The sequence below is a fragment of the Portunus trituberculatus genome, chromosome 36 (genome assembly GCF_017591435.1).
Source record: "Portunus trituberculatus isolate SZX2019 chromosome 36, ASM1759143v1, whole genome shotgun sequence".
NCBI lineage: Eukaryota > Metazoa > Arthropoda > Malacostraca > Decapoda > Portunidae > Portunus > Portunus trituberculatus.
Window position 1 is genome coordinate 8,564,094 of NC_059290.1, and position 12,500 is coordinate 8,576,593.

General features: G+C 37.9%; 1 protein-coding gene across 6 annotated transcripts in view; it reads left to right on the top strand.

The window, feature by feature from the left end:
* LOC123513665 (QRFP-like peptide receptor) overlaps positions 1-12,500 on the top strand; it is a 171,508-nt gene that overhangs the window by 151,602 nt on the left and 7,406 nt on the right. For all 6 annotated transcript variants that reach the window (XM_045270983.1, XM_045270985.1, XM_045270981.1 and 3 more), the window contains 3 exons: positions 3,956-4,125; positions 9,317-9,503; positions 11,352-11,517. In XM_045270983.1, the coding sequence (XP_045126918.1) occupies positions 3,956-4,125; positions 9,317-9,503; positions 11,352-11,517 (523 nt within the window). The remainder of the gene's footprint in view (positions 1-3,955; positions 4,126-9,316; positions 9,504-11,351; positions 11,518-12,500) is intronic.

The window sequence follows — 12,500 nt, forward strand, 5'->3', positions numbered from 1 at the left end:
TGTGAGTGGAGGGTGTTCTTGGACAGTAGTTATATAATGTGTAGGTAATTACTGCTATAATTATGTAGTTATCTGCAATTGTGATTTGTAACTCTGTGCTCCTCTTGTAATTTGGTCAACATTGTCTTTCTATCTATCTATATGTCTGTCTGTTTATTTATCAATCTATTCTTTATGTATCTATCAATTGTCTGTCTGTCCGTCTACGTGTTTATAAATCTGTTCATATGTTATTCTATTAATCTCTCATTTTTATTGTAACAATTCAGAAATTAAAGGTATTTTACTCAATCATCATCGCCACCATCACCACCACCACCACCACCACCACCACCACCATCATCATCATCATCATCATTACCACGCCCTATCATAAACCCACGTCTCATATCACATTCTCTCTCTCTCTCTCTCTCTCTCTCTCTCTCTCTCTCTCTCTCTCTCTCTCTCTCTCTCTCTCTCTCAGCACCTTACCTTGAAATTACCTTCTTTTCCACCCGCTAATTGAAGTCTTAATTAGAATCGTTTGCAGGTAATTAATAGTTTTGCTTGATCCTTCTTCTTGTTCCTTTGATTCCCGCGAGATGTGATCAGATCCTTTACACGTGGCCTCAATAGGATCCAATCTTGCGCTTATTGATCTCTCGTGTGCAAACTGATGACCGCCTCCGTATACTCCCAAGTGTGTGTGTGTGTGTGTGTGAGAGAGAGAGAGAGAGAGAGAGAGTTTTAATTCCTCTCTCTCTCTCTCTCTCTCTCTCTCTCTCTCTCTCTCTCTCTCTCTCTCTCTCTCTCTCTCTCTCTCTCTCTATCTATCTATCTATCTATCTATCTATCTATCTATCTATCTTATCTTCTTTTTCTTTCTCTTTCTTTCGTTTCTCTTTCGTTTGTTTTTCGCTCTCTTTATCTATCTATCTATCTATCTATCCATTTGTCTATCTATCTTTTCTTTCTCTTTTTTCGTTTTTCTTTCTTTAATGTAGTCTTCTTTTTTTCTTTTTGTCTATTTTTCTTTACTTTCGTTTTTGTCATCCTTTCCGTTCGTTCGATCGTTCGTTCGTTGTTCTTTCAATTCGTCCTTCTTTCCGTCCTTCCTTCTTTTCTTTCATTATTTCTTTCTTCTTTTCTTTCTTCTTTTATCTAGATTAATTTTTTTCTCTTTCTCTTTCCTTCTTTCCTTCCTTTCTTCCTTCCCTCCCTCCCTCCCTCCTTCCTTCCTTCCTTCCTTCCTTCCTTCCTTCCTTCCTTCCTTCCTTCCTTCCTTCCTTCCTTCCTTCCGCCTTTCCTTCCTTCCTTCCTTCTTTCTTTCTTTCTTTATCTCGTACAAAAAATTAAATAACAAGAGAGACAGAGACAGAGACGCAGAGAGACAGAAAGACAGACAGACAGACAGACAGACAGACAGACAGAGACAGAACAATGGTACATCCTAATTATAATCTCCATTAAAAAGCACAGGTACGAGTATATTTAGCAATTACCTCTATATACCACGAGTTCATTATGTCAGATTGGATTATGTAGTGACTGGCTGCGCTGGGTCACGGGGATGTTGTGTTGTGATGGAGCTATTGAAGGGCGTGCACTTATTAAGGTTTGTATGAATGGTCTTTGGTGGAGTGACTCTGAAGTGGATGGGATGTCAAAAGGAATGTCATTGAGTGTGTTTTGGGGCTTTTGGTGGTGGTGGTGGTGGTGGTGGTGGTGGTGGTGGTTATGGTGGTGTAGTTGTATTGTTGTTGTTATGATTATTATTGCTACTACTATTACTGTTGCTGTTGCTACTACTACTACTACTACTACTACTACTACTACTACTACTACTACTACTACTACTACTACTACTACTACTACTACTACTACTACTACTACTACTACTACTACTTCTACTACTACTACTACTACTACTACTACTACTACTACTACTACTACTTCTACTACTACTACTATTATTGTGTTCTTTTCAAGTCAAAAAGCCCAAACAATGCATAGCTCTCATTTTCCGGTCGAGTCGCAGCGGTCATTTCACGCTCTGTTCTCATGAAAGCCACGAAAATAAGCAAATGAATGACAGGGAACGTGAATCAAATCAAACTTTCACTCGGCACAAGAAAAAAAAATAATAGAAACGATAATAGAAATGAAATAAGCCAAAAATAATGGTATTGATTTTGTACTCATGAAAGAGACAGAAATAAAGGAGTGAATAATAGAAAAATAAGTCGAATGAAACGTTTAGTCGACACAAGAAAGAAGTGAGAATAACGATAATAGTAATGAAATAGTCCTAAAGTAATAGTATTCATTTTTGTACTCATGAAAGAGATACAAAATAAAGAAAAATGAAACGTTTACTTCTCACAACACCAAAATAGTAACGATAACAATAATAGTAATGAGATAGATAAAACAAAACCAAATAGATGAAATAACCCAAAAACAAGAGAATTCATTTTGTACGCATAAAAGAGAAAATAAATAAGCAAATGAAAAGGAAATATGAATCAAATGGAACGTTTACTCGGCACCAGAAAAAAAATGATAGTAATGTTAATGAAATGGATGAAACAGGTACACTAAAAAAAAATAAACAATAATATGAATAAAGTAAAATAAGAATAAATAAAAAAGTAAACAAGAAACATAAATCAGATTAAATGTTTACTCGTCACAACAACAACAACAACAACAACAACAACAACAAAAAGAATGACTATAACAATAATTATTACGAAATACATTAACAAGAACCAACAGTATGAATTTTGTACTCATAAAGGACAAAAAAAAAAAAAAAAAAGTAAATAAAAAAGAAACATAAATCAAATTAAATGTTTACTCGTCACAACAACAACAACAACAACAACAACAACAACAACAACACTAACACAATAGGTAAGGTCAACGTAACAGTATAAATTTGATGCATGAATAGACACCAACATTCCACGCGTATTACCTGTGCTCTTTATTTTAGGGAGACATTGTGGTACAGTGGAACCATGCGTGCTTTGGGGTCCGAGGGGTCTCCAAGCGCACGGGTTCGAATCCTGTCCACGGTCCGAGTGTAGGTTGGGCTTCCTCACTTGGGGCAAGGGTTTTCTAGCGGGTGGGGTTTGAGATAGGAGGTAACCCAAAAAAGTATCCCCTTTAGCCCAGAAATTCCCGTGAAAAGCCCACATGGTATAAAAAATAAAGGCCAATTAAACCAAACTGTAAAATTGGCTTCAGCGTTAATCGACAGGTAAAATAAATGAGTTGTTTAGATTCTATGGTTCAGATGAGATGATAATTTCTTTTCATTCATTTATTTTCAAGGATGAGTGAGGAAAATGATAATGAGATAAGAAAATGAATAAAGGTTAGATTCGCCTCAGATTTAAAGCCTTCTCCTCTCCTTTTTTCCTCTCGCTTCTCCTCTCCCTTTTCCTCTCCCTTCCCCTTTCCCAAGTGTCCTCTTCTTGGCATTCTTCCCCTCACTCTCCCTCATCTTCCTCTCCCCTCCTGTCTGCCTTTCCTCCCCTTACCTTCTCGCCTTTCCACTCTCTCTCTCTCTCTCTCTCTCTCTCTCTCTCTCTCTCTCTCTCTCTCTCTCTCTCTCTCTCTAGTACATTTTTCTATATCTCTCTTCCTTGTCCTTATCTTTTCATTACTTCTTTTCTCTTTATTCTTCCTTCCATTCCTTTCTTCATTATTTTTTCCCTTTAAAGTAGAAGCGAAATTAATAAGGGAAACTCTCTCTCTCTCTCTCTCTCTCTCTCTCTCTCTCTCTCTCTCTCTCTAGAATCATAAAAACACAATTGGAAACGCGTGTAGCTTCAATTAGTAGTGGAGTTAGAAAGTACAAGTGTTTTGGAATATGGGTCTCTCTCTCTCTCTCTCTCTCTCTCTCTCTCTCTCTCTCTCTCTCTCTCTCTCTCTCTCTCTCACTCATTTTTTCTCTTTCCTACAGTGGGCAAACTTCACAACATGGCAGTGTGATGAGTTTTTCCCCACTGAGAAGGAGTACGTGGAGGATGAAGGACGCTGCGAGGTTATATATGATGCTAAGAACCTGTTTTACACTATTCTTATCATCGCCCTCTTCTTCCTGCCCGTCGCCATCATGATCATTAATTACAGGTGAGTGGGGAGATGAAGGACAGGTAGGTAAGGTGAGGTTAGGTGAGCTTAGGTAAGGTTAGGTTAGGTAAGGTAAGGTAAGATAAAGGACAGGGGAGGTAAGTTTATGTAAATTGAGTGAGGTAACCAATCAAAACCTTGCCTATGTAACCCTTCCTGTCATTATCTTTCAACATGGTGGTATAAAAATGTGACCTGAAGAGTAAGTCACAAAAAAAAAAAAAAATCTCGGAGAAATTGTAAAGTTTTATAGATATTTTGGTGCAATTACACTGGTCCCTTTGTTATCTTCTGTAAAGTTACCTGTAGTGAAGTAATTAACCTTGTTTTCTTCCTTTCATGTCAGTAATAACCGGTGAGCGAGCGACAAACAGGTAGTAGTAGTAGTAGTAGTAGTGACAGTAGTAATAATAGTAATGGCAGTAAAAATAGTAGTAGTAGTAGTAGTAGTAGTAGTAGTAGTAGTAGTAGTAGTAGTAGTAGTAGTAGTAGTAGTAGTAGTAGTAGTAGTAGTAGTAGTAGTCGTAGTAGTGACAGTAGTAATAACAGTAGTGGCAGTAAAATAGTAGTAGTAGTAGTAGTAGTAGTAGTAGTAGTAGTAGTAGTAGTAGTAGTAGTAGTAGTGACAGTAGTAATGATAGTAGTGGCAATAGAAATAATAATAGTAGTAGTAGTAGTAATAGTAGTAACAGCAGCAGCAACAGTAATAGCAGCAGCAATATACCAAACAAAGGCACAACACCAATTAAAAAATGCTGAAAAATGCAAATGTTACAATAAAGATGATATAAAATGAAAATTGATATGAAAAGCAAAATAATGAGGAGGTAGAAAATACACGAAATGAAATGATAAAGACTCAGAAAAATGTATCTAGAAACAAAATAAACTAAAAGAAAAGAAAAATAAACGAGAGAAAAGATAAATAAAGATGGAAAAAGAAGAACACAAACAAAAAAAACAAATGTAGGAAAAAATGAAGAAGAAAGGAAAGGAGGAAGAAAAACAAGAGGAAACAAAAACAAAAAGAGAAGTGAAGATAGGAAAAGAGAACAACACAAAGAAAAAGAAACAATAGTAGGAGGAAGTGAAGAAGAAGGAAGAAAAGGAAGAAGAAAAACAAGAGAAAGAAAAACAGGGAGAAAAAAAAAAAGAGAGAAGGAGGAAGAGGAGGGAGAAGAGGATTACAGAGGAAGACCAAATACCATATCATCCTTTGGTCTATAACGAGGAGAAGGAGGAGGAGGAGGAGGAGGAGGAGGAGGAGGAGGAGGAGGAGGAGGAGGAGGAGGAGGAGGAGGAAGAGGAACATAGGAAGAACAAACATTAATGGACTGCGTCATCTTAGAGAGGCTGCTTATGACAAACTACACGGTCTAATATAGAACAGAAAGGCTGAGGAGGAGGAGGAGGAGGAGGAGGAGGAGGAAGAAGAGGTGGAAGAAGATAAAGATGAGAAAGTGAAGAAAAGGGTAAAAGGTCAGGAAGGATATGGAAAAGAAGTAAAAGAAGAGGAAAAAGAAAGAAGAAAAGGAGGGAAAAAAAGAGAATATATAGAAAAAACAAGAGGAGGATTGAAACGGAGAGGAATGGAAGAAGAAAAGGGAAGTGGAGGAGAGAAAATAAAAGAGGAAGAGGAGAAATAAAGGAAAATTAATGTGGGAAAGAAGGCAGTGGATGAGATGGAAGAAGAAGAAAGAAGAAGAAAAGGAGAAAAAAGAAAAAGAGGAGGAGGACGAGTAAGCCAAGAAGGAAATGGGAAAAAAATGGTGGCAGACGAAATGGAAAAACAAAATGAGAGAAAAAAAAGAAAAACAGGAGAAGTAAACGAAGAAGAATATTTTAAAGAAAAGTTACCGAACGAAGCAGAAAATGAAATGAAAGAGAAAGAGAAGAAGAAGAAGAGGAGGAGGAGGAGGAGGAGGAGGAGGAAGACGAGGAGAAGTAAAAAAAAAAATATATGAAAAAAAATGTAACGAACGAAACAGAAAAGAAAGCGAGAAAGAAAGAGAAAAAGAAGCAGAAGAATAGGAGGAAGAACAAGAAGGTGATGAAGAGGAGGAGAAGAAGAAGAAGAAATAAACAAAGAATATATAAAATAAAAAGTAAAGTAGCGAACAAATAGAAAAATAAAACGAAAAGAGAAAGAGAAGAAGAAGCAGAAGAAGAAGAAGAAGAGAAGGAGGAAGAGGAAGAGGAGGAGGAGGAAGATGAGTACGAGAAGGAAATAAGAAGCGTATCCTACCACACTCTCGCTCCGCCACACACTCACCACCGCTAACAAGACAGCATCGCAACTCACACCACAAATTGCTAAGAAAACCACCTCCCAGTCTCCAGATGAAGGCTCAGGCACCGCTCCAGCTTCCAGGGGGGCGGCACGGCGGGAGGGTGTACTTGTTCCAGCACTGCACATTCCTGGAAAGGCTTTAAGGGGGGGGAGAAGGATGAAAGTAGGACCAGGAGGATATGGAAAAGATGTAAAAGAAGAGAAAGAAAGAAGAATAGGATAGTGAGGAAAAGAAAAGGAAGAAAAGGAAGATAATTGAAAAGGAGAGGAATAGAAGAAGAAAAAAGTGTGTAAGAGAATGTGAATATAAAGGAGAAGAAAAGAGTGTGTAAATAATGGTAGTTGTATGAAGTGATTAGATCTAGACGTGGAAGTCCTTGTGTAAAAGTTTTTGTGCTTTTTTTATCAATAGTCTGTTACTTCAGGCTTAAGAAAGTTGGATTTTTAAAGAGATAGAAAGGTACAGGTTTAACCCCTTCAGTACTGGGACACAATTTTACCTTGAGGTTTGTGTACGACATTAAATAGGGTCTATGGAAGTCAGAAGTTTAATGGCCACTATCTTCACAATTTTAATCCCCACATAAGTTTCGGAAGCTCTGAAAAATCATCAAAATAGTAAGCAGAATAGATATGAAAACGCGGCGTGGTACTGAAAGGATTAAAGAGATAGAAATGTACAGGTTTAAAGAAAGAGTGGGAAAATTAGATTTAGAAAGAGATAAAAAGATACAGTTAGTTTTACATGGTTTTATTACAATAAGGCAATTGGTTTTAGATCGGTTTACTACATTAAGTTAGTTTTAGATGAGTTTATTCTATTAAGGCTTAGAAAGTTAAGGTTTGGTGAAGAAACATGAAGAAACTGGTGTACAGATGAAGTGGTGAATAACTGGCATGGACTCAGTAGCAGGTTGTCAGTGGAGAGTCAAGAGGGAGGTTTAAAAGGTTACGTAAATTAATGAACAGGAGTGATAGAAGAATAAGAATGAGAAGAAATTGGCTTAGAAAATAGTGTTTGATGAAGAACAGACTCAGTAACCAGATTGTCAGCAGTGCGTCAATACAGATTACGTAAACTCAAGAACAATAGGAATAACAACAACACCACCACCACCACCACCACCAGCAACAATAATAACAGTAACAACAATAACAAAGATAAGAAAAGGAAACAGTGACAGGAGGAAAAACATCACCAGACTCATTAAAAGGTTGTCAGTGGTGAGTCAATAGGGAGCTTTGAGACATTACATAAATTCAAGAACGACAGGAAGAACAACAACAATAACACCACCACCACCACCACCACCACCAACAACAACAACAACAACAACAAGAATAACAAAAAAACAACAACAAAAATAAGAAAAAAAAAACAGGAAGAAAAACATCACCACCACCACCACCATCAGAAACAACAACAACAACAACAACAACAACAACAACAATAATAACACAACTCACGAATACGAATGAAAGGTGAACACAGGTACATTAATTAGAATCAGAAATTACCACGTATAGGCTCAGTTACTTCTTGTAGTTTCACTTACGTATGTTCTATGGCACAATCTATTTCTGTCTTTCCTCCTTCCTATAACTTTAGCTGTTTCAAAAGAGAAGTACCAAAACACCTTAGAAACTAATTTGGCCAACTTTTTTAATACTCCCTATTAAACTTTTGGCTCGGAGAGGCTTGAGAAATCTTGGAAGAGCGTTGACAGGAGCTGGAAAAGATGAAAACAGCTGAAAGAACTGGAAAAAGAGTTAAAAGTGGTTGAAAATAAGCTGGCTGGGAGCTCTAGGAAAAGAGTTGAAGGGTTGGGATGGACAGAAAAAATAGTTAAGAAGAGTTGAGTTGAGAAGGCTGAAAAAAGTTGAAAATGACTGGAAAAGAGTTGACAAAAACTAGAAAAAGGATTGAAGAGGGCAAGGAAAGAGTTGACAAGAGTGAAAAGGATTGAGGGGCTGGACAAAAATTGAAAAGGAGTTGAGAGGTACTGGAAAGGGGTTGAGGAGGATTGAGAAAAAGTTGAGAGGAGTAAAAAAAAAATGTTGAGAAGACTAGAAAGAATTAAGACTGAAAAATAATTGAAAAGGACTAAAAAAGAGTTGAGATGTACTGGTAAAGGGTTGAAGAGGGTTAGAAAAGGGTTGAGGAGGATTGTGAAGGAGTTGAGGGAAGTGAAAAGGGTTGAAGGAGCTGGAAAGAGTTAAGAAAGCCGAAAAATAGTTAAGAAGACTGAAAAAGAGATGGAAGAAGCTGGGAAAGAGTTGAGAGAGGGTGAAAAGGGAACTGACAGGCTGAAAAATAAACTTACAAGAGACAGAAATAGAAAAAGATAAATTATGAGAAAAAAAAATGAATCACAGAGAAACTTAAAACACAAGAGGAAAAAAGCAAGATAATGAAAGAAGGTAGGAATAAAGACTAGAGGGGACGAATAGAAGCTTAAAAGGGATTGAAAGAGGCTTACGATAGGGATAAAAGAGGTTGGATCCCCTTTCTCCCCCCCCCACACGCCCATCACTGTGACGAAGACGATTATGGAGCTAACGAAGGAGGTACTGTGTGGTTCCCTTCGTCAGCAGTGTGCGCGTAGGTGTGAAAAAAAGAAATAGATGAAAGAAAGAAAAAAAAGTGTGTGTGTACGTGTGTGTGTGTGTGTGTGTGTGTGTGTGTGTGTGTGTGTGTGTGTTTACGTGTGTGTGTGAAGAAAAGAAATGAAAAAAGAACGAAAAAAAAAAAATGTGTTCGTGTGTGTATGTGTGCGTGTATGTGTAAAAAAAAGGGAATAACAAAAAAACTAAAAAAATTGTGTGTGTGTGTGTGTGTGTGTGTGTGTGTGTGTGTGTGTAGATGTTCTCTCCCTCCTTCATCGCCTCCGTGTCCTGCAGCCTGGTGGTGTGGACTCTGTGGGGAGCCAAGCAGCCAGGGGAGCAGCAGTCGGCCGCCACTCGTAACATGGCGACGAAGGCGAAGAAGAGGGTGGTGAAGATGGTAACGGTGGTACTTTTGGTCTTCGTCATCTGCTGGACGCCTCTACTCACCCTCATCCTCTTCAGCTTAAACCACCAGGGGCATGTAAGGCAGACACGTGCTTTCTATTTTCCTTGGCTAATTTTTCCCTGAGATTCTATTGGGCAGGTAGGAGTGACTAATTAACACCTTTCCCAGGACTAATTAACGAGTGGCCAGGTAACAAACGAGGGAACACGCACAGGTAACTCACGCTCCCAAATGGCCTTCATATTTTCCCAGGTAAATTTCGAATCACCTCTGGAAATTTGTAGAGGGAGATAAAGAGAGGAAAAAAATTGCTTCTTACGCATCGAAGCTTAAGGATCAGAAGTTTCCGGGGAGAGAAATTACTTTTTAGAACTTTTTATTTACTTCTGATTAACTTTTTCCCTCTCCTCGTATCCTTCTCAGCTCTTTTTTTCCCATCTTTGTTTGTTTCTCTTTTTTCTCTTCTTCCTCTTTTTTTTATTTTTTTTTTTTTTTCTCTCTTCGTTTCTTTCTCAGCTCTTTTTTCCTCATCTTTGTTTTTTTCTCTCTTTTCTCTTTTCTTTCTCTTTTCTCTTTTTCTCTTTCTCTTTTTCTCTTTTATTTATCTTTTTCTTGTCTCCTTTTTCGTTCTCGGCTTTTTTCCTATCTTCGTTTCTTTCTCTTTTTACTTTTTTTTCTTTTTTTTTTTTTTTTTTTTCCAGTTTCCAGTTTTTCTTTTTTTCCTTTTCTTTGTCTTTTTCCCGTCTTCGTTTCTTTCTCGGCTCTTTTTTCCCATCTTCGTTTCTTTCTCTTTTCTCTTTTTTTCTCCTTTTCCTTCTCTTTTTCCTGTCTCTTTCTCTTTTCCTTTTCTTCAATTCTTTATCGGCTCTTTTTCTTGTCATAGTTTTTTTTCTCTCTTTCCCGTTTCTTTCTCTTTCTCTTTTTCTCTTTTTCTTTCTCTTTCCCATTTCTTTGTCTTTCTCGTTTCTTTCTCTTTTTCTCTTTTCTCTTTTTTCTCTTTTTCTCTCTCTCTTTTTCAGTGTCTTTCTCTTTTTCCCGTCTTCGTTTCTTTCTTTTTCCCGTTTCTTTCTCTTTCTCTTTTTCTCTTTTTCTTTCTCTTTTTCCTGTTTCTTTGTCTTTTTCCTTTTCTTCGTTTTTTTTCTCTGTTTTTTTGACGGGAAAATTTCGCCCCCTCAGAAAGTCGTTAGGAGCGTGAATACCTTGAAAGTAGCAGTATTTTCGCCTTTATTGATTGAGTGACTGGAGACTGGCTTGCAATGTGGCTTTCTGTTTGGCTGATTGACTGATTAGCTGAATGACTGATTAACTTGGCCAGATTCTCTCTCACATAAAATTAATCTGACTTTCCCATCATTTCCCCATCCTCTTACCTGCCTCCCATCACCTCACCATCACCCATCAGACCCTCACCTCACCCCCATCACTTTTGGTTTCCTCTCACATCTCTAAGTGGTTTTTTTTTTTTTTTTTATTTTCATTGTCTTACTTCCTTCTGTCTTGCATCTTTCTCCTCACTCTCATCACTATTATTTTTCCCTTCACATCTAGTTTTTTTTTTTTTTTCAAGTGTTATTACTATTTCCTTCTATCACGCATCCCTCACTCTCCCTCATCACTTCTATTTCCCCTCATACCTTAGGTTCTCTTTTTTTTTTTTCATTTTTATCACCTTACTCCCTTACTCTTGTCTCGTATCCTTTACACACTCTTCCCTTATCACTTATATTTCCCCTCACACCTTAGGCTCAACTTTCTCTCTCACCCTTGTTTCGTATCCCTCACTCATTCTTTCCTCATTTCTTTCATTTCCCCTTCATACCTCTTCAGGCTCTTTTTTCCGCTTTTGTTACCTTATTTCCTTCATTCTGTCACGCTTCCCTCACTCACTCCTCCCCTCATCCCTCTCACTCTCTACTCCCTCAGTTGCCGGAATGGTTTTCTTCGCTGGAGTTTGCTGCATACTTCATCGCCTACTCCAACTCCGCCCTCAACCCGATCATCTACTGCGGGTTCAACACAAGCTTCAGACAGGGGCTAGTGGCGCTGCTCTCCTGCCGCCACGCCGCCACAGGAAGGATATACCACAGGAGTAAGTGTCATTTTCAGAAACGCTTCCCTCTCTCACCGCGACCATTTTCAAAGACCACAGAGATCATTAGCCGAGTTCTAAAGAGTATTTGTTCTGTTGATAATGCATAAAACTTGTTAACACTAGAATTATAGAAAGACCCTTAAAAAACCATGTCATCTGAACTAAAGCCCTTTATAAAGAGTATTTGTCCTGTTCATGATGCAGAAAACTTGTTAACATGTCACTAAAATTACAGAAACATCCATAAAAACTCGTGTCACCTCAACAAGAGCCCTTTATAAAGAGAATTTGTCCTATTGATAATGCAGAAAACTTGTTAATATGTCACTAGAATTACAGAAACATCCTTAAAAACTCGTGTCACTTCAACCAGAGCCCTTTGAAAACAGGATGGTGTGAGGCGCGGAAGTGTTTCATAATGTGTGCCTTAGTGTGTTGTGTTTTGGGAGTGTGTTGTGTGTTTTGAGACTGTGTTGTATGTTTTATGAGTGTGTTTTGTGTTTTGTGAGTGTGTTGTGTGTTTTATGAGTGTGATGGGTGTTTCGTAAGTGTGTTGTGTGTTTTATGAGTGTGTTGTGTGTTTTGGAAGTGTGTTGGGTGTTTTATGAGTGTATTGTGTGTTTTGGGAGTGTGTTGTGTGTTTTGTAAGTGTGTTGTGTTTTATGAGTGTGTTGTGTGTTTTGTGAGTGTGTTGTGTGTTTTGGAAGTGTGTTGGGTGTTTTGTGAGTGTGCTGTGTGTTTTGGGAGTGTGTTGGGTGTTTTGTGAGTGTGTTGTGTGATTTAGAAGTAAGTGTGTTGGGTATTTTGAAACACTCGGGGTTTTTCTCAAAGATCATGGAGAATTGTTTGTGTTGATAGAGATTCCTTGGATGAGTGGTGGGTCTCAAGACGCTCTTCAGAACTCTAATAACTTCTAAGCTTTTAAAAATTTCAAGGCTGCTTCTCTCTATATATTTTTCCTGACATTTTTCTTGACTATC